General features: G+C 44.5%; 2 protein-coding genes across 3 annotated transcripts in view; one reads left to right on the forward strand and one right to left on the reverse strand.

Annotated features, from left to right (window-relative positions):
• Positions 1–3,164, forward strand: part of CDHR3 (cadherin related family member 3) — a 39,908-nt gene extending 36,744 nt beyond the window's left edge. Inside the window, exon 19 of the mRNA XM_076328571.1 lies at positions 2,587–3,164. Coding sequence (XP_076184686.1) covers positions 2,587–2,906 — 320 coding nt within the window. The 3' untranslated portion in view covers positions 2,907–3,164. The remainder of the gene's footprint in view (positions 1–2,586) is intronic.
• The window catches only part of SYPL1 (synaptophysin like 1), a 55,923-nt gene that overhangs the window by 23,507 nt on the left and 6,613 nt on the right, over positions 1–25,803 (reverse strand). The window contains exons 2-5 of one of the 2 annotated variants that reach the window (XM_076328582.1): positions 22,268–22,386; positions 20,905–21,109; positions 19,856–20,044; positions 17,910–19,022 (exon numbers count right to left, since the gene is read on the reverse strand). In XM_076328582.1, the coding sequence (XP_076184697.1) occupies positions 18,927–19,022; positions 19,856–20,044; positions 20,905–21,109; positions 22,268–22,386 (609 nt within the window). In that variant the 3' untranslated portion in view covers positions 17,910–18,926. Of the gene's footprint in view, positions 1–17,909; positions 19,023–19,855; positions 20,045–20,904; positions 21,110–22,267; positions 22,387–25,803 lie in introns of those variants that run through there. The other variant, XM_076328577.1, reaches the window with a different exon arrangement.

The raw sequence follows: 25,803 nt of genomic DNA on the forward strand, positions 1-25,803 counted from the left end.
GGTAGAATATACTTATGGCCCTTGAAAGCACATATCCGATGGCCAGATTATTCACTATTCCTCTGTTAAACCTGAATGTATGGATCTGGTATAGGAAGGTGGCGGGGAGGAGGAATTTGCTGCAAGCCTCCTGGTCTGGTGCTGTCATGGCTACGTGGTTTCACCCTTCCCATGTCTGGGAAACGGCCGGCAGATTAATGTAGCTGCAGATGTACTGACTTCGTCTCTTAAACCTCTCCCTGGATGCAGGACGGGTGGGTGAGTTACTCATTCTTGCCCAAACCTCCTCCTTTGCAGCAACAGTGCATTGCTGCTGTTTATCTAAGGCTCGGGCATCACTTGTTGGGGAGGAAAGGGAAGACCATTTGCTTTTAGATACAGTTGTAGTGGCATCAGCTACTGAGTGAGTCACCAGGCTCCAGCTATGCTAAATCTGAGCATATCTGATTAACCAGCTGGGAAAAGTGAAATTAAGGTGAAAGCTAGGAAAACCAGGATGACCCAGGAGGTGTAGTGCTTATCCCCTTCCCCAGGTGATGGCCACTGTGCTCTGCAGCAGGGTTCATTACAGAAATTTTTTTTTTTTCTAAGGGTTGATCTGCCTTACTTCATCCCCCTGAACCACAGCCCCTGCCTGAGCCCCGCACCGTGATGCTTGGCCTGGTATCAGGGTGCCCAGCCCTGCGTCTAATGGCTGAGGGTCTCAGCATGGAGAGGGGTGGCTGGTAAAATGTGGCAGTCAGTTAAAATAGGTCTTTAACAAATACATCCGAAAATAGGTCTGAAAAAATACATCTAAAAATTATCCAGAGGAAGGCAGGCTTGTTTCAAGGCTTGGATTCATCTGGCCAAATTTCCACCCAAGTGCCTGTACCTTGTGTTTCTTATTAGCTGGCTCAGAGCTGTCGGATGCCATCAGCTAATGCGAAACACTAGGCATGGGGACTTCAGTAGAATTTGGGCAAACAAATGGGACCCTACTGCGCAATTAAGCCCATCCACAAGGCTGCTCAAGGCCAGTTTGGTCCAGGTCCAAGCCCACCTGCTATTTATAAAGAGATCTGGAGGAATGGGCTCCAAAGTCCCTGCTTTTTCCCTGTGTAACTGCATTTGTAATATATTAAACACGGGTGTTCTCTAGGCCACTGCAAAAGCTGCTTCCCGGTGTTTTTGCAGGAGAGCTGGTGGCTCCCTTCCTCAGCAAACCTGACCACACCAGACTTAAGAGTATCTGAGCCCATCCAAACTGCCTTCCAGAGCCATAGCATTTGTGTCTTGCCTGACACAAACATTAAGCTATAACACAGCTTTGTCGTGTCAGCAGAGAAATGTGTGCTTTCCACTCCTCCCCTCTCCCCTCCACGGCTCATCCGAAACCTTAGAGGATCAAGTGCTGGCGGTTTGGAAATGACATTTAATAATTCCCAGGACATCACCTGTTGAGGGATGGTCAGGAGCTGCTTCCTGATCTGGGCTGCTTTAACAAGCAGTCAGAAAAAATAACATGTAAAGAGATCCAGTTTCATCTTTAATTGCTCAAATTGTGTTAATGTGTTAGAAACCATTAATTCCGACACAAACTGTAACATGTAGTAACACGTAACCTCCATTTCTTTCCAGCCCTTAATGGTCTTTTGTTTGTCTCATATTAATAATGTTTAATTACCAGAAGTGCCACTATAGCTCCTGATTGTCTGTTTAGCAAGAGACAGTGATTTAGACTGTGAGGCAATCACACTGGACCCATGGCAATTTTTCCACCTATCTCTAGACAGTAAATGAACTGAAGGAGCAGATGCTTGCTTTTAATGTACAAAATCTTTCTAACAAGGAAAGGTAGCCATGTGTGCTAAACAACCCAAATTTAACAATATTTTATATATATGAGGGAAGCATGTACTTGCACAAATGGAAAATATATAATATTTCACTCTATTAATGACAATGTGCACAGCAAGCCTGGAGGAAAGTATTTTGTGCAAATGGAGAAGCAATGCATACAGCCAAAACTCATTGGGGATCCCAGATCTCCAAATCTTGGGTCAACCTAGACAACCTGACATGGTCTGGAAGATGTATGTAGCATATTGTGCTCCTAGCAGGTTTTGCCACCTCAGGTAGGCAACTCTACTTGAAAAAATAGGCACAAACATATACAATGGCCTTGCTCAGCATGGCCAAAGGCAAAAGTTTTGGGAGAGTTAGTGCTAACAGCTAAGGACTATGGATGTGTTTGTTACACTGCCCACGTTAACCCATGGTAGCCGTAACTTGGATAGAGGTATAGGATGATAAGAAGGTCCTTTTTTTGGAATAGGAATGTTTTGAATATTCCTATTCCCCGAACTGCAGAGCCAGTTTTTATACTGATAGAATAGCATCTCCCCTGAGCGGCCACCACGACACCCAGGTCCCCCACACTTGCTTGCAGAAATGAGGCTTTCCCTCTCGGGGCTACCTCCCCAACTCAGCTGATTTTCCAGGTGCTTCACGTTTCTCATTTCAACCCCATCCTGAGGAGAACTGTCATGTCTTAATCTGCTAAAGCAGGAATGATTTTAATCGGTTGCTTTTTTTCCTTGCAAGTTACTGGCAAAATGTATGAATTCAATACATGGTCAGGGGCCCGGAGGTGGAAGAAGAGCTCCCTTCAACTGGAGCCGGCTGTGCAGGTAACATCTAGTGCCACAGACGATAGTGGCCAAGGGAGAGACAGAGTAGAGGCACCAAGCCAAAAAAAGCCTTCAGAGAAGAGGAAAGAGCCGACTGCAGAGACAAAAGCAGCTGCCAAGCCCTTGGCACGGCAATCAGAAACATCAGGCCAGGATGGGCTGAGATTACAAAAGCAGAAAGAGGAGTCTGAGGACAGGGGGTTATCCTCACCAGCCCCCCAAGGCAGATACTGACCTCCTCTTCCAAAATGAACACTGTGTTGCCATTAAGCCAGCCTTAAAGCAGAGTGCATGAGACTCCAAGGCGCCTCCCAAACAAACCCTGCTCTGAACAGCCAAAGAATCAGATGTGATTTTCTCTCTATATATCTCAGCTGCAAAACATAAGGTGGCCATTGCTGCATAAACTGGACCCAAAGGCAGGATGAAGCCGGACTTACTTTTGGCAGGTGCAGGTAAGAGTGGGAGAGAAGGGAAGGACGTGAAAGGGGGAGAAGAGGAAACGAAAGCAGAGTCACAGACAGAAGCATCTGCTACCCCTGGGCTACAGGCATTGGCAGTTTCTGTCTGGAAGAGCTCTGCACCCCCAAACTGACACGGCCATATCCTCTGACTGCCTTTGGGGAGGGCAGCGTACACATGGACATACTTCCTCACCAGTGAATGGGTTCTCCTGACTCTGCTGAGCAGCAGAATGGGTGAAAAGCACATCAGGCTTGAAAAGTTTGCTGGTAAAAGCCAAAAATATTTTCTTCTCATTCAGTATTTTATTTCAGCCCTTCCTCGCCCTCCCATCTTGCTGTAGAAAAGACCATGGCTTGAAAGCAGTTTTGGAGTGGAGAAAACCCACAGCTTGTTATGGTATCTCAGGCTGTCATGTCAACGCTTTCAGCCTATTTATCTTTTGTAACACTAGCAGCATTCAAGATCTTCACCTTTGGTATTTCCTCTGGCGTATTTAATGTTTTACAGAATCAAGTGGAACACACTCAAAAGAATAATGACAGTAAACACATGGGGTGAAATAATCTTTTCTGAGTGTGGGCATGTGTAATGTAAGTGCTGTCTAAGAACCTGATATAAAACAAGCAAACCCTACAAGATTTCAGAAAATTATTTTAATCTGAAGAAAATGAATTATAAATGATTACTTAATACTCCATGTCTTGGCTTCTTTTCTTTCCTGATTACAAAAAGTTCTTCTGGCGGCAAGGGACTGCTATCAGGTGGCAAAAGAAAATACTTGGTTTAAGTTGAGCAGGGACAGTCAGTGAAGATTTTATCCAATCTGTCACATACATTGGTTTTTTGTCGTACAACGGAGGACCTGGATGGAGAGGCCCAGGGTAATTTCACTGAGGATCCTATGTTTTACAAAACCACCCGTCACGGTGCTGCGACTCTTTGCTGTGCTCCAAAGGAGTGGTTTGGCTCAGGAACAACTTCCCTTACAAACACCAAATGTCTTCAGTCAAATGCCATTTCCTTGTGCAATCAGAAACCCAGCGTGCCATGAACGCCACAATGATAGAGATAGGAAAGAGTAATTTATCCCCTCTGAGCGTGTTATCAGTTTACTGTGTCTGTGGCGGTTGTTATAGTGTTGTTTGACTCTCCAGCACCAACAGGGCCAGCCACACATTCAGAGCTCCAACCCACCATTGTTTGCATTAGTTTGCTGTAAATACGATATATTCTATTTCTCTGCAGGTGGTTTTCCAGTGACATAGAGAAATTCTGTGGTAACTGGTAGTACTGCTGTAACTCTGACCTTTCTATCACTCTGACACCAAGCTACCCTCAGGCACGCCTGGCACCTACAAACATTAAGTCTTCGTTACCTGAAGAAGTTAGCTGCATTGTTTTCATGACAGGAAGACACACAGGCTTTTGTATTTATTTTCCTGGGCATTTCTCTAGGGCAGCCGCTCTGCTTCCTCAATTTCTCTCATTCTACTTTTGTGATTAAGAGATAATTACCTTTTTTTAAGGGGAGGCAGAGACAAGCTGTAGTTTTAGCCAGGAAACCTGGAAAGAGATGGATGAAAACTCATCTTTCTTTACTACTGTTCCTGCTGCTGAACTGCACAAACTTCTTTCCTTCCTTCTCAGGAAAAAAAACCCCAACAGCAGTGTAACACGGTATCACAGCATGCTCTGAACATCCATGTATGCAAACACATTGCCATGGCCAACACTGCTGGTGCTGTAGTCTCTCCCAGCTGGCCAACAGCTGGGTGAAAAGCAACTACCCTCATAGTGGTGCTCATATACTCTAACCTCTGAACAACTGACAGCTCTACAAAGAGGCACCATGGATCTAAGAGCTGCCAGATTTAAGAGCTAACACTGCCCAGGATGCCTCTGTCCAGTTGAGGTGAGTTTAGCTGGTGTACTTGGCCTTTTGGGGGCAGGTTCAGGCAAGATAAGGCGTCTTGTGAGTCCCATGCGACTTGCTGCATGGGGAAACAAGTGTGCTGACCATAAAGCACAACTACGTCCTTCCTTACTCACACTGTTGCTTCAATACATGCAATGCTGGCCTCCAGCTCCAACTAATTCTTCATCCTGATCTTCACTGTAAGACCTTATTTTGGCCATGCACAAAACCACTTTCCTTGCTCGGGATCTACAAAATCAAGGAATAACAAGGCTTTATTGGAGCATCAGCTTTATGCAAAAGCAGCACAATTTTCCTATCAACTGCCCCTATGCCTATTGACTTTCCTCCCTGTGAAGGAATCAAGAATGAATTCGGGTCTCACTGCACTGAAGCACAGCCATTCATTTCTTTCACCTGTCTTTGGTAGGGCAAAAGCAGAGAAGACAGAACTGACTGACCTAGATGTACACTTATTGCATATTGTATGGAACAATATATGAAAAGATACTTTGAATATATGTAAAAGAAACATATATCGCTTCATAAAATACAGATTTTAATATTTATGCTGTGCAGTACAGCTTTAAATGTTGGAAACCATCTAATTGCTAAATCAGCTTTTGTGCTTTTTTCATTCAGAAGTGTCTGAGAACACAGATTCAGTGTTGAAAACTGACACTAGATGGACTGAGAGCAAGGATTAAGTGCAGGCTCTAGACAATAAAAGCATTTAATTATTGGAACAATTAGCTAAGACTGTGAGGCCTTTCCATCATTTGAAGACTTCAGAAGTCAAGAACGGCTGCTGTGTGCTGTAGAGGGTCAGACTACATGATGGGAACAGCCTCTCTAGTCTTCAACAGCTCTGTTAGTCTCTGTGCATATAGTTACACGGTATGGACTTCGGTGCCATTTATTTTAGAGCGATGACACCAATAAGGTGAGACTAGAAGAGGAAGAAAGGCGCCTGGTGGTTCAAGCAGAGTGGCTGGGGGCAACAGTTCCTGACATCCAGCTGCCTGTTACACGTTAGACATTAATTTTATCCAAAGTCTACAAAAATCAGTGTGAATGCTGCCACAGCTTTTGATTGCTGTGTCTCCACCTATTACACATCTCTGAAGTGCTTTGAGACCTTTGGATTAACATCACTCTGAAAGTTTCAAGAGTGATTATGAAAGAACACAGGTCACTTTTCCTGACTGGGTCTAGTTCCCCCAGTAGTTTATGTGTGATCATATTACTGATTTTTGGTGCTTTTCTGCAGAGTGAATGTACTTCTAACGCATAAATGCTCTCCTTTCATGTTGGTATTATAAATAGCTCTTGCAATAAACATCAGAAGTCTCAGCTTCTGGCCATATAACTTCATTTATATCAAGGTATGTAAAAGTGCTGATGCTGTACTTGTTCATGGTCTCCAAGAGACCTACACAGGAGAACAGTTTCAGCTGCAGAGATGGAGAATGTCTGCCCAGGAGGCTGCCACTTCGTGACTGCTCACTAGGAGCAGGACAGGGGGCTTGGACCCCCTCAGAGAAGGGGGCTCAGACAAGGGGAACGATCCTCCTTCTCCTGAGCAAAGAATCTAGCTGCTAGGTTATTTTATGAGACCCAGATTGCAACACCATAATGGAAATAACATTTTAACAGCAAGCAGCCACAACTGCATATTGCACATGCCCTGGCTGATCAGTTGTCTGAGATCCCCAACCACAATAGGCCTTTTGCAAGGTTCCAGCTGAAAGGCTGAACACAGGCTTGGCGCCTGCTGGGCTTCACCCGCACTTGCCTTGTCTGAGCTAGTTGCTGCAAGCTCCCCGTGTAGTCACTGGGGAGAAAGAGACACTTTGGGGGTGACTTATTGCAAAGCAGACATCTGCCTAAGAACAGATCAGATGAACTGTGCCCTATAAAAGCAGCTCTTTCTGGCTGACTAGATCAGATATCAATGCCTACGTACCACACACGCAAATGTAGATCAGCTGAGTCTCAGCCCAGGTTGTTCAGGTGAGGACAGGTCTGTGCTACTGCACCAGTGCCCAAAGAAGCTGAAAATCAGCAGGGAGCTGAGCACAGAGGTCAGCCCGGCTCTGCTGCTGCGTGCTCAGATCCCAGGAGGAGATGGGGCACCACCCATGCTTTATTAGTGCTCTGAGGTCTGCAGGCTGTTTTCTGGGACCTGCCTTTGGGGTCATTCTGCATCTGGAAGCACATTATGTCCTTCAAAGCAGCCAAGTAGAAAAGCATGGGCCTGGCCAGGAGATTGAAGAAGACAAATACCAGCTTCAGCGAGTTTCTGCAGCAAGCTCCATATTATTGAGTGAAAGACACACTTGAAAACAAAATAGATGAATAGATCTTACTCTGAATGTTATTCAAGGATGCCACTGCTCTGCAGTTCCCTGGTACCAAACTCCAGCTGCTGCAGGTCAATAGACCCCCTGGGATTTGATTTTGAGGCAAGGTCCTTGCTTAACTTCCCAGGCTTGAAAAAAACAGTTGACAAATGACATGGGCAAGGCAAGGCTTGGTCCAGCCATGCAGTTGTGTCTGATTTTCAATTCCTTCCTGCAGATACTAGCTGGGGCCATGCAGATAGGAGCAGCAGCGCCATGTTGGCACAGGACCTGCCTGGATTAGCCCCACTGTGCCCAGCACAGCCTGCCCTGCCCGGGTGTCTGCACCGGGCTCACCCCACGGCGCCCTGCGTGCCAGTGAGCCGTGACAGCTGACTGTTTCCAGAGGGGCTGTGCATATCCAAGTGCAAATGAACCTCAGGGAGGGTCTGCGGGCTGGTGCCTGTCTGTGTAGGCAGCAGAGCTGGGGGACCTGCAAGCTGCCGGAACTGCACACTTGGCAGAGCTCTCTGGGCATGGCATCCGACAAGGGCCAGGCAGACTGCCAGGACAACACGTGCACATCTGGCTACACAGGACCCAGGGAAAGGAGAAGCATCAGCATCCTGATCCATGCTGGCCTGATCCCAGCTTGCTCTAGCCATCTCTCCTCTCCTGTAATTACTAAAAGCAATAGCAAAGAAGGGGTCTCTGCCATCTGGTCAGTGACTAGCCAGCTGAAGACTCTCACCAGGGCCTCTGGGCACTGCTGATGAAGAAGAGGGAGACAGGTGATGTACTGCATTTTAGACAGGGAAACTGAGGCACGGGGTTCCTTTACGGAAGACTGCGGCGTGTCCGAACGTCTCAGGCTGAGCCTTGCTCCTGCCAGCTCGCATAGCTGCCAGCAGAGCCGTGGTGGCACAGGACCGCCTCCCCCCGCCCTCCGCCGCGGCAGCCGGAGCTCCGGGCTCCCACCGCCTCCCCGCGGCCGCTACCCCCGAGCTGCCCCGCGGAGCGCGGCCCGGCGCTGCCGCAGCTTTAGCGGAGCAACACTGACCCCCGGTGGCTCGGCCGGCGGGAGAGGCGGGGAACCGGGCCGAGAGACTACTTTTCCTCCCGGGTGCGAAATTGTACATCTATCCGTACCCGCCCGCGGGGGGCGCGGCGCGGCCCCCCGGGGGCCGCCAGCCCAGGGGCAGGAGGAGGGAAGGGGCCGGCCTGTGCTGGGGCCCAGGAAGGAGGGCAAAGGCAGAAAGAACAAGTAAATTGGAGAAAAACAAGGGAAGAAAAGCCAGGTCATTAAGACACCGTAACACTGTAGACGTATCAAGAAAGTGATGACCCTGTTATAGGATTAATTTTCTTGCAGAGCATACCATGTCATTTCTGGAATGATCAAGTGCCCTATTTTCTGTTTTCTTTGAGCTTTTCCCTTCACCACGCTGAATTGAACCCTTCCTTACTACTTATGTAAGCCACAGGATGGATGCTCCTGTACTTCATCGACTACTCTCTTATATCCGTGCAGACTGGGTGCAACTATCAGGCGGGGAAGGATGCTCTGGCATTTCTCTGCACAGCCATGGACAGCAAAGCCATAAGGAATCGGATCCAATCCATTTTCACATTGAATTTCTTGAACGCTCCTCCCTGCAATATCCAGCCTGACCATGTCTTGCTGCTTCATGCAAGTGCTATTACCACACTGATATCTACAGAGGAGGCTGAGCTTTCCCCATTGACTGCCAGCAACCAGGGCTAACTGTCTAATGTACTTGCTCTGGAACGGCCCTACAGACGTGAGAGCATACAGTCAATCACTGCCCCAAAAGCCTCTCCAGGTGCCTGAGCATGCACTTCTGAGCCTGCCCAGAGTCCTGACAATGTCCAACAGCAATATATCAAGCTCAGTGAGGAATTTGCCCAACTACTTTGCCTGATGCCAGGTGGTGTTTCGGAGGTCCTACCTACTCCACTAGCTCTGGAAGGGATGAGAGGAAAGGGGGAAGCAAGCAGAGCATTCGTGTAACACTCCCTGGCTGTCTGCACTAGGTGGATAGTCTCCATGGGACATCTGACAGCTAACCCGCTTTAGTGTAGCCTTCAAGGCCAGAAAAGCTGCAGCTGGTACCTTATACCCTTTCATCCCTTCTCCCCATCCCTGTCGTGCTTGGCATGAGGGAGCCAGCTCAGATGATCAATGAAGAACTGAAGTGACAGACGTTTCAAGCCAATATTTCAGTGCTGTTCTGACAGGTAAGTCAGGACAAAAGTGGATGCTCCCAGGGATTTCCTCACACACAGCCAGGGCTGAATCAACACCGTGTTCTTACATGCTCCTGAAGAGGTCCTGCCCCATCACTGAACCAGAAGCTTTTTCCCCCTGAGTTAAAAGAGCATGAACTTACCCACTTAGTAAAATAAAGCAGCAGCCAGCCCCAGGGTGCATCCAGCCAGAATTCAGCTGTAATCACTCTGCTGGCTCTTCTCGCATGGAAGATTCGCTGTCCTTTCAGCTTTGCTAACTGTAGGTTATGACATGTGGTTGCAATCGAATGGTCCCCTAGGGGATTCATCCTGAAGGGACTGGTCCTTCACAGTCCTGCCCATTTTGGGGCACCAGCGCTGATGTATGGCAGGTAAAACTCTGTCATTCCAGACTGAAGGCCTATTACACTTGCTGTAGATCCATACAAGTAACTGCACAGCACATAGGAGAATAGGTTCATGGTTCTTGAAGATGAAAGCAGAGATCTTCCAAGTTTGCAGAAGTCCTGCTCTATTTCCAGCAAGGTTAAAAGCTCTGAAGCGCCCATATTGGCCACATGTAAAAACAGCCAAGCAGTGAAGTTCAAAATTAAATTACTTCCTCGATTAAGAGCTTTCAGGGCCTCAGGACAAGATGGTAATATGGGCCTTCTGGCTTTTTTGATTTTGCAATGCATTTCTGAAATTCATTTCTTGGTCTAGCTTCATCCTAGAAATGCTCTTCATGGAGCTAAGTGCAAACCTCACAGCCTCCTGTGCCTGCCAGTCCTTTCTCATTACTTTTGATGCACAGTCTCTGTGGAAACTAAAGCTAAAAATAATCACCCTCATCTCCTCTACTGGCACATACTGTTTTCTTCTCTAACCATAACTGCTTGATCTACCTGCATTCATGATCTTCTGGGAAGAGACCCTACAAGTACCATGCCCATTTCTGCATGAGTCCTCTCCAGGGGTACTGCTGGTGCTGTGCCTGAGGTCATTGCTTGTTGTGAAGATGCCTTGTATGCCACAGTCACTACTGGGAACCTCCGATAACCCTGAGTTCAGCTCTGAGCTTTTGCAGCTTGAAGGACTGTATCTCTCTCTTTTTCTGGTTTGGATCCACTATTAGCATATTGTGTCCTTTTCTCTCCTCTTCTGCTTCTGATCAGGGATCTCTTCCTTGCTGGCCAGCTCAAAGTGAAATGTTCGGTTGGATTGCAGGCTGTTTCCATGGTGTAAACATGATTTGTTCCAGAAGCACACTGGGTCAGTAAAGCGCCCAAAGGCAATGCTGGCCCCTTTGATCAGGGGAAGGCTCCTGAGATGCAACACTCTTGTGTAAGAATAGTTCAATTTCAGTCTGAAGGCATCATAGCCTCCTTTTGCTGTGTTCAGGGTAGGATATTGCATGGACCCAGAAAAAATGTTTTTTCATTAGCTAGCTAGTGTGTGTCCTTTGCAGTTTGCCAAGTCTTCTGTTTCTTAGCTAGACACCAAGCTTTTTGTCACTGCAGGAAGTGACCTTGACAAGCCACTAATGCCACCCAAATGCCACTAACTGCTCTAGCTGAAGATCTGAGCAATACAAAAGAATCAACAAAAAAAACCCCAAGATCTTCAAGGCTACAGGCACCTCTCTGTGGAAGAAGGGATGTTTCATTTCAATCCATAGGACCAGGGATGGTATAGAATAATCGTTCTCTACTTATTGTAGAGCTTATGAAGTGAAATTTGAGGATAAAATTCCTGTATTACTGTGACTGTTGTGGAAGCAGCTAAAACATTTTGTGCTGATAGAGCCAGAGTAAAAGCAGAAAACTGCTTTGATCTGAAAACTGTGTTTTAAAAGAAAATACTAAGAAACTTGAAAAGTAGTACAGTCTAGTGGCTCAAAAAGGTAATAATGGAACACAGTATTTTCAGTTCAGAAAAAGCAAAAGAAAAGCCACAGAAGAAGAGAACGGCAGAATCCAGTAGAAGGATTAACATGCACAGTGCAGCCATTTGCCCTAGAGCAAAGGAGAGCTCCAAGGGAACCTGATCGTATTAAACGTGAAGCTAAAATTAGATGCTTGCAAAAGCAGATCAGGATGCAAAAATTAAAAATAGCTGCTGTATCTGCAGAAAGTGGTGGAGAATTAGATTTGAAGTCACCGGAGGAAGATGATTTAGGGGATGATATGTATAAATGGGAAAAGAAAAAGGAGCTGGGAACAGCAGCATGTATACCAACAGATAGATTACCATCCCAAGGCAGGGGGTGCAGCAGGTAAGACTACTGCTGCTTTACAAGACAGGAAATGAGCCGAGGGACTTGGGACAGATAGCTGCTGGTCTTGGGCCACAGAAAGCAAGCACAGCTGTGGACTAGAGTGTGGACCTTTAAGATACTACTTCAAATTTTGAATTGAAATTAAATGGGCAAATTGATTAGAGCTTGTGCTAACACCAGCTTTTACTCAGATTGTGAGTAAAGGATCAGTATACAGCCTCCTTGATGACTGCGTTAAGTCAAATTGCTGAACAGACAGGTAAGAAGAAAATGCAGCTGGCAGCACTAACATTAAGTCACAAGCCAAGAAAAGACAGAGCACATTTTATGAATAAATGAGGAATTGCTCAGATATTGGCAAGATGTAATACCAAGTACAAACCACCCATTGCTGATGCTGCACCTGCAGGTACCTGCAGCCCTCCTGGCAGCAACAGCAATCAATCAGGTTTCTTGAACAGGGGACAGATTATGAGAACTGGCTGCCCAAATACACCCCCACTATTTGCAACAAGTGCTGGTGTAGCAGAACAAGAGGGAACCTACCTAGAATCAGCTAGAAAAATATTTTGAAATGTTACCAAGTATTATGGGTTTGGTCCAGGAGGAAAAAAAAAGGGGGAAGTTCCTGTATTGGCCAAGCAGGATCCACAGTGAAACAGTAACTGAAGACATGGATAGCAGAGAACAGGGTCTGGCTGAGGCAGATTTTCTTAAGGAAAGAATGCAAGAAAAATATGGTCAGGGTCAGCACAGATTTCTCTAGGCCCTAGAGTGCTTGCCCTGAAATGAAGGGCAAAACTGACTGCATCCATATGGGCACATACTTTAAGGATAGCACAACCTAGCTCTATATTGCTGCCTTCCTGACTCAAGAAGAAGAATGAAATATCCAGACAAGAAAAGTACTACCAAGCACAGGCAAGTTTTTGGTAGTTGCAAGTGAAAAGTATAAATAAAGCTTCTAAAAACACAAGTCAGAAATTTTTATTTCTTTTTCCCTGCTCTAAATACTGAGTGTCCATAGGAGGGCTGTATTATTAAGGGCACACCTGGGTTCACCTGACATGCCAGAAAAGGGAATTCCACATTTGAGTCAGGCTCTAAAATACAACTCTGAATAACTGTTGCTAGCATACACAGACTTGATCTTAACCTTGAAAGAAACTGCCTCATTCACTAATATTTAAGGGGGGGGGGGGGAAGAATGCACTCCTATGCTGTAACATTCTTTTGAATAATTTCATTATTCAGGTTAATATTTAAAGGTGACTAAGCAGCAAAAACCAGCCTCTGACTTTGTGACAACAACTTTGCTTTAGGCTATACAGCAAATCTGCTAGGAATGAACACTTCCTAAATACTGCCACAAGAATAGAAGTAGATGATCCAGGGTGATCCAGAATGTCTGATGTGCAGTCATGACTTGCTCAAGAGTCAGGCATTTGTGAAAGCATCAGGGATTATCTTTAGACAGTTTCCAAGAGTGAGATACGCTACCAGCTCCCCAAGAGTTTGCAGCAGGGCAGGCAGCCAAACCAGCACGGTGCAGCACAGCACGGCCAAGTTCCCCAGCCTTACATGCTGCTCAGTTCTAGGGCATAGGGGAAAATACAGTCTGTAGCTACCCTGTATCCTCAAGCAGGTGATGAACCCACAGTCTTACAGCTCTTCACATCAAGAAGGCACCCATCCTCTTTTTGGCCTTCAGTGAGAGCTACACACCCACACCTTCTGCTGCTAGCAATAGGAGGTGTGCAAGCAGAGACAGAGCCCTGATGAATTCACTGCACATCACAACACTGCTTAGCTCTAGTACAATGTAAGCTACTAATACTGCTGGTCTGTCAGCTGGCATTTCAGTGTCCTGGCTCCAGCCTGTGTTTGAGATGGGTTTGCTCACTGGGGTGATAGTGGGCATAGTGATACAGATCCCGGAGTGACTCAATTCAGCACTGCCTGCACTGGCCTCTGGAGATTTGACAGTCAGATCTCTCTTGGGCTTGAGTTCCTATGGCTTCTCCTCCAGGTTGGTGGCAAAGCTCTCAGCCACCACTGACACCATGCTAGCTCCCATGGCAGGGACTCTTCTGGGAGTAAGCACACACAGTATCATAGAATCATAGAGTCATTAAGGTTGGAAAAGACCTCTAAGATCATCGAGTCCAACCATCAACTCAACACCACCATGCCCACTAAACCACGTCCCTAAGCGCCTCATCTACACGTCTTTTAAATACTTCCAGGGATGGGGACTCAACCACTTCTCTGGGCAGCCTGTTCCAATGTTTAACCACTCAACCAGTATGTACATTTCTCAGCATTGTCACACAGTCCTGACCCTCAGATCACTGGTCACAGCACCCTAAACCACAAGTTACTTGGTTCCTTAAACACCTGCTAATGCTGATGGGATTCTATTATCTGCCATGGAGTTCCCTATTACTATCCCATATTGACCCTGCAGCTTCATTTTCCTTCACTGCCACCATCCAGTCTTTCTTCCTGCCATGGGTTTCTGATCACAATTCTTCTCTCTAGTATTGCACCATGCATCATACTTCATTTCACTCGCTAGAGCTGCATAACTATAGCCTGCTATCAGAAGAATTCATGCAGTGCGAGAGGATTTTCATGAGCTTGCTCCATTGATGGCTGCAGGAGAGATTGCTGCCAGCTGAGGACACCTTACCTATAGAGCCTGGCAGATTTCCAGGCCCTTTGTTCCCTCAATACAGAGGGATCAAGTGTGCTGCATCTCCTGATAGCAATGGTGATTCTGGTGCAGTCAAGATAAAGCTGGTAAATCAAAGAGTCTTTTTTTTTTCTGCTCTTATGAGTAAATAAGACACTGAGTATTTCGGTGCTGCCAGCATGAATGTGATGTCAATTCAAAGGCAAAGGCTGCTCAGCCCTTTGCAGCTGTCCAGGGTAAATGAGAGCAGCTGCTTGCTCCTGCTGCACGATGCTTTCTGTTTCATCTCAGCTGCAGGACTCTAGCAGACATCAAAGCTAGCAGTATTCTGTATCAGTCCCTCCCCCTTACGAAGGAAAACAAGTCTTACCCTAATGAACCAGAAGGGGACATATGGTTATTTTTCCGTTTTAAAAACTTGCTTGCTGTTGACTACACATCACGCTCACCTTAGCCTGCAGAGCCAGGACACTGTTAACATTTAGCTGTGTAGAACACACGCACATGCAGCTTTAATTTCTACAAAACATAGACACATATCTGTTGATCTATATTTTACCAGCTATAGTCCTGCATGCCATATTTGGTCTCCCTGTCTTCTGAAGGAAAGCACTCTGGGGATGGGATGCACTTATTTCATCTACAAAACGTGTAAGAGAAAGTTTCAGCCCTATGGAAAACAGGAATGCCTCTTTGAGTGCATATGAAATTTAAGTTTTTGTTGAAACAATCAGAGTGTGCTAAGCTTTCCAACTCAGTTTCAGTTGTCGGCTAGAGCTTAGCCATCAATGAGGCATATACTGATCTAATCCATTCCTGCTCTCATGTGCGCAAAAATACACACAGTTACCGTTTTATAACTAAGCCATCCCAATGACTCCAACAGGGCTATTTGTGACAAGGTCAGTTTGTCACAGAACTGGAGCTTCAGTTGGTAGATAAGCACATACTAAATAGACAGGAACATAGTTTTGTTAAAAATATTAAGGTTAATAAAAAGTGTTTTAGCCACATCATGTGTAACCTTAAATCCCAAAGAATTGAGATTGAAAAACTTTATTAATCTATAATTAGCAGGGTTTTTTTTCCTTAGGCAATATAAAAAAATTCATAGACATTTTAGATGTAAAATATGTATTTCATCCTAAAATAAGCATGCACAATGATGCAAACAGAGCGTCTGGCTAAAAGACAAAAAAACAGGGGGCAAAAGCAAACAATGGCCCATCAGGTGTTAGGAAAAAAAAAAAAACAAAGAAAACCCCCCACGAACATTACAAAGAAGGGACCTCTGAAAAAAACTTGGTTCAACCTCTTGCTCAAAGCAGTGCTAACTTTGATCAGATGACAAATAATAGTTTGCTTCAGGTCTAGCTTTGAAATTTAAAATATAGTAATAGAATTACCAGAACATGTAGATAATGATTTTAATAACCTTATACCAGTGATCCTATCATAGCTCACCATGATGAAATAGCACAGAGCTTTTTATCTCAGGTGTCTATAACTCTGTTAGGAAGAGAGCAACAGAGAAGGTCCAATAGTTTTGACTTGCCAAAAAAAGAAAAAAAGAAAAGAAAGGAAGAGTCCTATGTGCAGCAACAAAGTAATTTTCTTTCTGCAACTCTTCTCTGTCCCTCTCTTCCCAACTATTCATAGTGATATAGATATAACATTACAAATCAAGCCCTCTGTGACAACTGTCAGTTCAGGGCAGCGTTAGGTAATACATGAACTCACTTCAAGGAGGAATGAAGATTTAAGGTTTAAAGTTAGTATTTGGAACACGGAACTGATGCAAGCGGTCAGAAAGGACACCACAAAAGTCATTGTCAGCAGGGGTTCTTGAGAGGAAGGAGAACAGCTAGCACAAAAGCACTTCAAAATAACACCTCCTTATATTTATAATCAACTATCTGACTCAGTACTTTAAATCTCAATAGAAGCTTTGTATTCTATGTTAGCTAACACCAAAGCATTGTAATTGCTATATACGCAGCCTTTCCACAAGAATCACGCTACATTTATAGCTCAGTGCAATTCTGCTGGGTAGGGCCTGTTAGCAGAGATGAAAGAAAAGATCACACTCATCTTTTATCATCAATACTTCCAGTGAAGCTTCAAGACCCGGTTCAGACCACTGAGATGACAGAAGACTACCCAGCCATAATCCATTTTTTGATGGTAAAGAAAGTGCAAACAGCACGGGACTACTAGAAGAATGCATGTGCCTGGGCCCACTCGCATATAATGTCTACCCAAGCAAGGATGCGGAGAGGGCTGGGTCAATCACTGCGTTAACATCAATCTGCTTAAAAGACCTTTGAGTGTGAAGCTAAAAAACATTGCATTGTCAAAACCATTTGGCAGTTTCATCAGCTCTTTGGACCATAGCCCAATGTTGCTATCAAAAAAAACCCCAAACTAACCCATAATAGAAGTAACTGGTTTCATATCTCACTTCTGAATGCAGGAATGATATTGTCCTTCCTAAACCCTACGCCCCAGTCTTCTGCTGAGAATTGCCTCTTGGGTTGCAGAAGGTCCAGGACACAGAGGGAAGGTCCTGAGAAGACTACATTATGATTTTGAGTGCCACACTTTTGATGCAAGAGTTGGAACCACGTACTGCTTTTCTCTTATCTTCCCTCAAGAGGCCTTTGTAAGGTGGATAATACTTGGTACTTGAGTAACCACTGAGAAAAAGCAGGCCTCTCTTCTTGCGGCAGTAACACAGCTAGTATTGTTAAACAGGAAACAGCAGAAGCTCATTGCTTTCAAATCCCTTATCCAGGAACAGGGAAGAAACAGAAGAGCATGCTTTTAGAAGCAGACACCTGAACATTGCACTTCTTACCTCTTCCAAAAGAAAATTCAAGTGAAATTTTGGACAGTTACAAGTAATAAAAGCCCCCACTTTGGACTGACAGAAAGGAGTGCTGGGCAGCACCAGGCAGCTTTAGTCTGCACGAGTGACAGATAGTGCTCTCTACAAAAAACTCAAGGCATCAGTGTAAGAACCCTTCTGTAGCACAGATAACTCATTCAATGAGCAAGGTCAGCAATAGCTAAAGCCATGTATTGGCCTTGTAGCTTCTGGGACATTTGCATCACTGTTAGAGCAGTAAGGACTCAAGGCACATTCTTTCAGCAACACTCAGTTTATTATACACTTTGGACTGGAAGTATACTATCAGAAAGTTAGTAGCTCTGGCACACTGAACAATTAGGATTGTTATATACATGCTATTATGTCTATTTTCATCACAAACAGTTTAAACAAATCCAAAAAACCTGAACAGCTTGTTTCTTAGATTTGTCAAAACATTGAGCAATTCACAGTGTCAGATATCTTAATAAAGAAGTCCACATGAGAAGAACCAAATATTGCTCCCAATGAATAAGCTGAACAACATCAATGAAGACTTAGTCCTATTCAGACATCTCCAGTTATATCCTTTCACACACAAGCATTGTTCATGCACCTCAAGAGGAATTCATAGGAGCCCAGACACTAGCAGTTGGAATATATTAGCTTTGATTTCTACAGTATTTGTAAGAGTTGCGGGCCATGCTTTACTTCCCCCCCCCTCAAGTGTTTAAGTCATCTATTGCACACATATACACACTCTCATCTTTGTTAAATGATTTTCTAGTGAAACTATAAGCTATCTTCTTGTTCAGAGATTGTCCCAAGCCATTAAATAGTAACAACATATTAAACACAGATGTAATGTCCTTCCAGACAGGCCTGTCAGCAGATTTGATACAGTAATCTGAATGGAATATCTGGAAACCTACATGTGACAGCTGCAACTCTAAACAGAGCTATGAGTTCTACTCAAAGCTTTTGCAAGGTATCAGTGATAGGAAGAAGCTGAACTGCATTTTCACATGTCCTTGTTGCATTTACATTTCATTTTTCAGCCAAGGCTTGTTAGAACTAAAGAAGTTGCAGTAATAACCCAAATGCAGTTGCTTCTTACCCATCCCTCCTGTGAGGCTAATTCAAGAACCTGAAAGGGTCAGCATCCAGATAACCTCAACATTTTGCTCTTCAAAAACTGTAACAAAAAGCTGCACAACTTCAAAAGATATATTTCAAGATAATCAAACACTTCAATTGGAGTATCCAAGACCTTATGTCAAACCATAGTACAAACCAGAAGTTTGTATGAAGTATTATCTATTATTATTGAAATAAATCCTAAGGGCTCCATGCTCTTGGCAGTGTGATGTCAAAGTGGAAGCACTTCAAAGTATCATCTTGTTTTTATATTCCTCTTTGAGTTGGATATATTCCTGGACTTTAAGAAATTCTGTTTGATTGGTTGTGAAGGTTGATGTCCTTATATACAAACCAAATATTTCCTCCCCATAAAACCATATTAAGCAAGCCAAACACCTGTAGGTTAAGAAAAAAGGTGAGATTAAGGTTTTTTATTTGTGTTTTTTTTTTTTAAATCAGAATACGACTTCAAGGCAAGCCAGAAACAACCACTATCTTTGGCACCCCTTTGATTTGGACAAGACATTTCCACATGCTTTAGAGTATTGCAAGCTGTTTTAACAGACTTCTTTGGAAGTCAGATAGTCAACTTACTCTGTCCTTTGCATGTAATTAGACAAATTATTTTCAGTCACTCAGCACCTCTGCATATGCACATCCAGAGCACATGATTAATTATTACTGGGCCAATGAATAACAGCCAGAGTTTTGAAAAGCAGGATTCACTAGGAAGATCATACAATAAGCCTCATTGGCCCTGCTGTGAAAAATTCTTTCTAAGAACATGGGCTTTATATCATTGTATTACAAGGAACCTCTACTTGATGTGTAAAAATGCTCACAGTTGATTAAAAAGCTAGGTTCAACACCAAAAGACAGAGCAGGAAGCGTCAACAAACCACTTGGGTGGCCCAGTAACATATTTTAAGGTGCTCTTGGCTACAAACAGAAATAGAGATGCAAATGTGTCTGGAAATGCTGCATCTAACAGCTCTAGAGACAGATCCTACAAGTTGTTTCTCTTAATTTCTTTGAAGAAACAAGTTTCCTTTTAAAGAAAAAAAATTTGGTTGGTGTTTTACCACAGTATTAACGGGCCTGAGAGACTGATAACCCATAAAGCAATCTTAACACAAAGCAACGCATGCAATCAGTAGAACAGGGCTCTCAGGTGCCTTGGCTATTTTATAACACATTTATTGTACCCCTGTGGTGGAAGGCATACATACCACAGACACATTCAGAGTTCCCATGCTGGTCACAGAAGCAAAACGACAAGTTGTTCCTGGTGCTTTGCAAGATTCAATTCCTGGAATAATGCTGGCCCCTGTGGACATTTTGATGTCAGCAAGTGCCTTTGCCCAAGCAAAAGTACTGACCAGCCACAGAAAGGCTGTTATGACAGTGATAGCCAGGTCCTACAGAAGAGAAGTACTCGTTATTAGGTTAAAAAAATTTGCATGAATGTGCATAAGAGAGCAGGGCAGAGACAGTATTAATTATATCATCAAAATAACTGCATCAGTGCTAATGATCACAAGCAAGTTTAGCCATTAACAATGTTGCAGTTACAAACACAAGTTATATTCTGTGTTGATAATCAGATACAAAACTGTATGCCTTTTGCATCTATCAAGCATAAGCAATCTTCCTTTTTTAAGAAATTAGTTTCTAAAATCAGATGCCTAGCACTTTGTTATAAAAGTTTAAGTCAAAGTTTAGAAAAGTGGGGGTGACAGGGTAGAGGATTTAAATCTGGATGGCTGATATGCTAAAACTTGGCTTGAAAGGTTGCTAGGTCTGTTTCTGGGCATGCTCTGAGACTTCTCATTCTGAGGATCAGGGCTTTGGTATTTAAGGTGACTAAAATTCACAAGATAAGTAACTATTTCCCTCTGCCAATTGCATCTGCACAGCAGGTGCTCTACACAGGGAAAATTCCTAGAGACGAGGAGGTTCCACTTATGGCACAATTGTATATTCAAATACACAACACAAAAGTTGTGGTGAAGACACTGCTCACCTGAGAAGGTGGAACTTCATTCCACTCTGCTTCAATAACTGCATAAGGAATGATGCCATGGATGTTCAAGGGCTTTGGGTCCCCTTTTCTGCTTGAGTGCTGTAGTGACTAGTCTGAGATACTTGTGTTTATGCTCCATCTAACTTTTGGAACTACTGAATGTACATAAGTTATTCAGATATTCTTGTGTTAGCAGTATTTCTCATCTTTTGTGGTTTCAAAGGAAAAACTTTGAAATATCTTAGTATTACTTACAGTTAATGGAAACTTGCTATTTTGCTGATACACATGCTTATATCCAACATATACCACAAGGGCAGCAATGCAGTAGAGGAACACCAACACCGCAAGTGTAACAAAGAACTGTGCAGAGGAGGAGAAGTTGCCCACAAGATAGACGTCAGTCCAAGTACCACCACAGCGTTTTGGGTCTGGTGCACTAAATACAACAGTATTCAACCTGCAAAGATTATATCCTTGATGTAGTTAAAGTTTGCTATACAGTGGAAACTTCACACAGTCATGCTTCACAATAAGTGCTTCAGCTTTCTGGTTGTGTAAGTTTATACAAATATAAATTGTCTTTTAGAGTAATGTATCAGTTATACAACACAAAGATTTGTCAAGATATCTGAAGATTTTTCCCCATCCTACACTGAGATATGCAACAGCAACTTCAGGAGAAGAATCTTATCTTTAGAGCAACTGAAGAAAGAAACTCCGAGCTGGAAGCAGACTTAACATTATTTTGGAGACTGGCAGTTAAATGAAGGGATCAAGACTTAAAAGGCACCTGGTTACATTACAGCTACAAGAAAATGCAAGCACAGGAAATTCAATAAAACCTGCGTGACTAGCAGTGACCAGCACAGAATCATTTCAGATTCCCACTCTCCCCTCCAAGTGCTGTTACAATGCCGGGTTTTGTAACCAAATTCTATACTTCTGTAGTAGTTTTAACAAGCTGGCTTCTGAATCCATTTCTATACTTACACCTATGCTTATTGAACACATATGGAACACCGACTCTACATTTGTTGTAACTGTGAAGCTGTGACAATAAAGAGGAAGCCTTCCTCCTCGTGCTCCAGGAAAGGAACTTGTCTCTACAAGAGCACTACAATGACAGTGGAGTATTTAGTTTATACGTACCCAACACCCTCACCAATATATAATTGGAATAAACTGAAAAGTAAGTATTTTCCATTCAGTCTTTAAACAAAAATACGATAATGGCACATCCAAAATAATCTTACCCAGGCCTCCAAAGCAACTACAAATTGATGAAGAAATAGGCTGTTAAAATTAATCGTATTGTTTTGCTTATTAATTACCTTCTGTAGCATTCACGCACTGCTAGAATAGAGCTTAAGGTAAAGTGATACAAAGCAGTAATACAGCCTATTGCCATTTTCTTCTACTTCTTTCTATAGGGCACTGACAAACACAATGCTTTGAACAATTACAACTAATTTATTGCTACTACAGAGCAAGCCAGAGGTTTTACATGTTCATTCAGATATATACAGTAAGTACATATGCATAGGGAGACAGATGGGGAAAAGAGTGAATAATAAGTAATTAGTGTATGAAAAACAACTTAAGAGCTAATACTCACCTGAATGGATAAGCAAAAACAGCTGTAACTGTTTTGTTTACCACACCTTTGCAGGAAACTAGAAGGGTAGTTTCACCTTGAAAGCCTCCACATGTGGCAAAAGCAAAGATGGAAAAAATCTGTAGGAATTGATACATAGACATATTACTACATGCCACTAGAGCTCAAAGGAAAAACTCAACATTTAGCTGAAACAGCTAACGAAGGCAAGAAATAGGAACAAAACTAGCAATGGTAAAGTATAAAGCGATGTCAAGAGGTAATGAAAATGTTGAGTTTCTATAATCCAAAAACATGAGCAACTTCACTAACAAAAGCCCATTTAAAAGTTCTTTTTGTTTATATTTTTCTTAGCTCTACAGTAAAAGGTTGGTTTGTTTTGGTTTTTTCCTTTTTTAATGCTAAGAGCCAGCACAGTACTTCTTGCAGTTAGTAAGGGAAGTATTTTTAGGAGTCTCAGACATCCACAACTGTAGATTAGAGTAGCTAGAAGGTACACACTCAGAGTATTGCGCATCAGCTTGACTCTTTAAGTAGCTCATTTTCCCTTTGTTCACTAGCAAAGCCCTAAACACCCAATAATTAGGCCACACAACACACAGCAGCACAAGTTACTATGGCAAACTTGTAATTAACACATAGATTTTATGTATCTGCAGAACTGTTTTCTTTCCTCCCAGTCAGAGGGCTTGGCTGAAGAGCAGCCTTGTGTTGAACATCCACCACCAGCAACATGAAGCAGGGAACAGGCAACCCATTAGCATACACCTCTTCAGGCCTACCCAGCTAAGACACAGGAGCAAAGCCAGGCCTAGGAAAGGAGAAGAAACAGCCCCACAAGGAAAATGAGGCTTCCCCCTGTACCTCCCCAGCCCCACTCACCCACTCGAGGACCTTAATAAAGCCCAGAGGCTCCAAGAGCAAGCCAAAGTCCACCCTCAAGCCAGCCATCCTGGGAGACACCAGAGCAACCAGCAGGAACCCACACCACCACCTGTCCACACCTGTAGCCCTGCACAGGCACCTCCCTATAGGGCCAGCCCCTGTGCTCCTCCCTGCCACACCCCTGCCGCTCCCTGTTACCTCACACCACAACTGGCCCCACCCCCTGTTACCTCACACTGGGGCTCTTCAGCCCCAAATCAGAGGCCAGGGGAGGCCGGCCCCAGTGGGAGGGGAGATCCCTGCTGCGTGAGGTGGGATCCCTGCTGTGCGAGGTGGGTGCCACTGCCATGGAGGACCTTGTCTGTGGGCCGGGGAAATGTCGCAATAACTGTCACAGGAAGGAACAGCTTCAGCCATTTTGTGGAGTAAAGCAGCAGTGACGTCCTTCCTCCCTTCCTCCCTTCCTTCCTTCCATTGGCTGAAGCTAGAAGGTGCTGCCACAGCGAAGGCCATGATTGCTGCAGTGTTAGGGCTATGTGTCCTTGTGGCCAAGCCTCGCAGGAGGGACAGCAGGTAGCAGGCAGAGGACAGCATGCTTCGGAGGATCTGTAGCAGCAGATCTACAGCTACAGAACAGAGTCAGTACCCTGGTAGCAGACAAGGGATTGGGAGCTTTTGCCAGTGAATCCTCCGTGCCAGCTGAGCCTGAGCTACACAGGAGCACCACAAGGAGGAGGTGACTGACAGTAGAGGGAAACTTCCTCCTGCGTGGGATGGAGACCCCTACCTGCTGACCTGGGCTGCTGTCTAGGGAGGTTTGCTGCTCACCAGGGACTTGGATCCAGGATGTTGTGGAGAGACAAGCTTCAAACTGTTAATCACTGCTGCTCTTCCACATGGGCACCAACCATACTGCCAGGGGAGACCTGGAGCATTTCAAACACGACTACTACATTGGTCTGGGGTGGTGATCAACATCTTGGGGCCCGGGTGGTTTTCTCCTCAATTTTCCCAGGGAGGAAGAAGGGCTTGAGGAGGAGTGAAAAGATCCTGCAGGTCAACAGTTGTTTGCACAGCTGGTGTTGACAAAGAGGATTCCGCTTTTATGACCATGGAACCCTCTCTGAGGACTCAGGACTGTTAAGAAAAGATGGGATCCACCTGACCAAGTAGGGCAAAAGCATCTTTTCCAACACGCTGGCCAATCTGCTGAGGAGGGCTTTAAACTAGGAGGGAGTGATTGGGCATCAGGGGAAGAGATGATGATCCACATTAAGTGTAGAAGTGGTGGACTGGTTTGGTAAGCAAAGGGCGCGGGATGACATGATTTCAAGGAAAGACTTTGAAAACAAGAAAACAGGGCAGAAGCTTCCCCCCAAGCATATGTATGCGTATAAGGAAGTGCCTACAGAACAGCATTATGGGGGAAGCTCTCATACCTTTTCTGGGAAGTCAGTATGAGAGAGTGCCTGTCTAAAGTGTCTATATAGTAATACACTCAGCATGGGAACAAACAGGAGGAATTGGAAGTCTGTGTGCAGTTGCAGGGCTACGATCTCATTTGGTCATGGAGGCAGTGTGGGATAGCTCATGTGACTGGAGTGCTGCCATGGATGGATACTGGCTCCTTAAGAAGGACAAACCAGGATGGTGAGGTGCCCTTTATGTGAGAGAGCAGAAGGAATGCATGGAGCTCTGCCTTAGGATGGACGATGAGCCAGCTGAGACTTTATGGGCTAGGATTAGAGGGCAGAACAACATGCGTGATGCTACGGTGGCTGTCCACTATAAGCTACCTGATCAGGAAGAAGTAGAGGAGACCTTCAGGTAACCAGAAGGTGGCCCTGGTCCTCAAGAGGAACTTTAAGCACCTGCTGGAAGGGCAACACAGCAGGGTACAAGCAATCCAGGAGGTTTCTGGAGTGCAGTGATGATAGCTCACTCACACAGGTGATGGAAGAGTTGACAAGGTGAGGTGCTCTATGGACTTGATACTGACAGATAAGGAAGGACTGGTCAGGGATATGGAGGCTGGGGGCAACCTTGTCTGAGTTTGGTCTGTGACAGATGTTACTACAGTAAATAAGTCGTGAGAGGCCAGCCAAGGGTGGGAATACATGAGGAAGCTTCCCGGTTGGAGAATACATGTGAGAACGATAGCAAAGTGTCAGTCTTTCAACTGGCCTGGGGCTGCACTGCTGCAAAACATTGGCAGCAGGGTCTGGTGTTCTCACACAGTTTGCCTCCCCGTTCAAGGAGGATTTTTAACCCTAGCTTTCTGTACAACAAGCAAGAGAGGTGCTGAGATCTGCCTGCTGCTATGGGCTCCTGGAGGTAGTCCAAATTTAAAGCTGTGGAAAGGATGGCTCTTTCCTTTCACTGCTACGTTACAAATACAGCTGCTGCCCAGCCTGGCAGCTGCCTCTTCCCTGGCTGGTGTCTTCTGCTTTGTTCTCGTTTGTGCTTGTGAGCATACCATGGACTGCGCACACAAAATATGGTCAATCCCCAGTTGTCAAATGTTGATGTGCCTGTCCTTGAAGGTTATATAAACTCTTAAAATGAATAGAATAGGCTCCTTTATTACATAAAAATGACATCATTGGTACTTCAAAATACAATGAATTATTATTACTGATTCTATTAATTCC

The sequence above is a fragment of the Aptenodytes patagonicus genome, chromosome 1 (genome assembly GCF_965638725.1).
Source record: "Aptenodytes patagonicus chromosome 1, bAptPat1.pri.cur, whole genome shotgun sequence".
In the NCBI taxonomy this organism is placed as follows: Eukaryota; Metazoa; Chordata; class Aves; order Sphenisciformes; family Spheniscidae; genus Aptenodytes; species Aptenodytes patagonicus.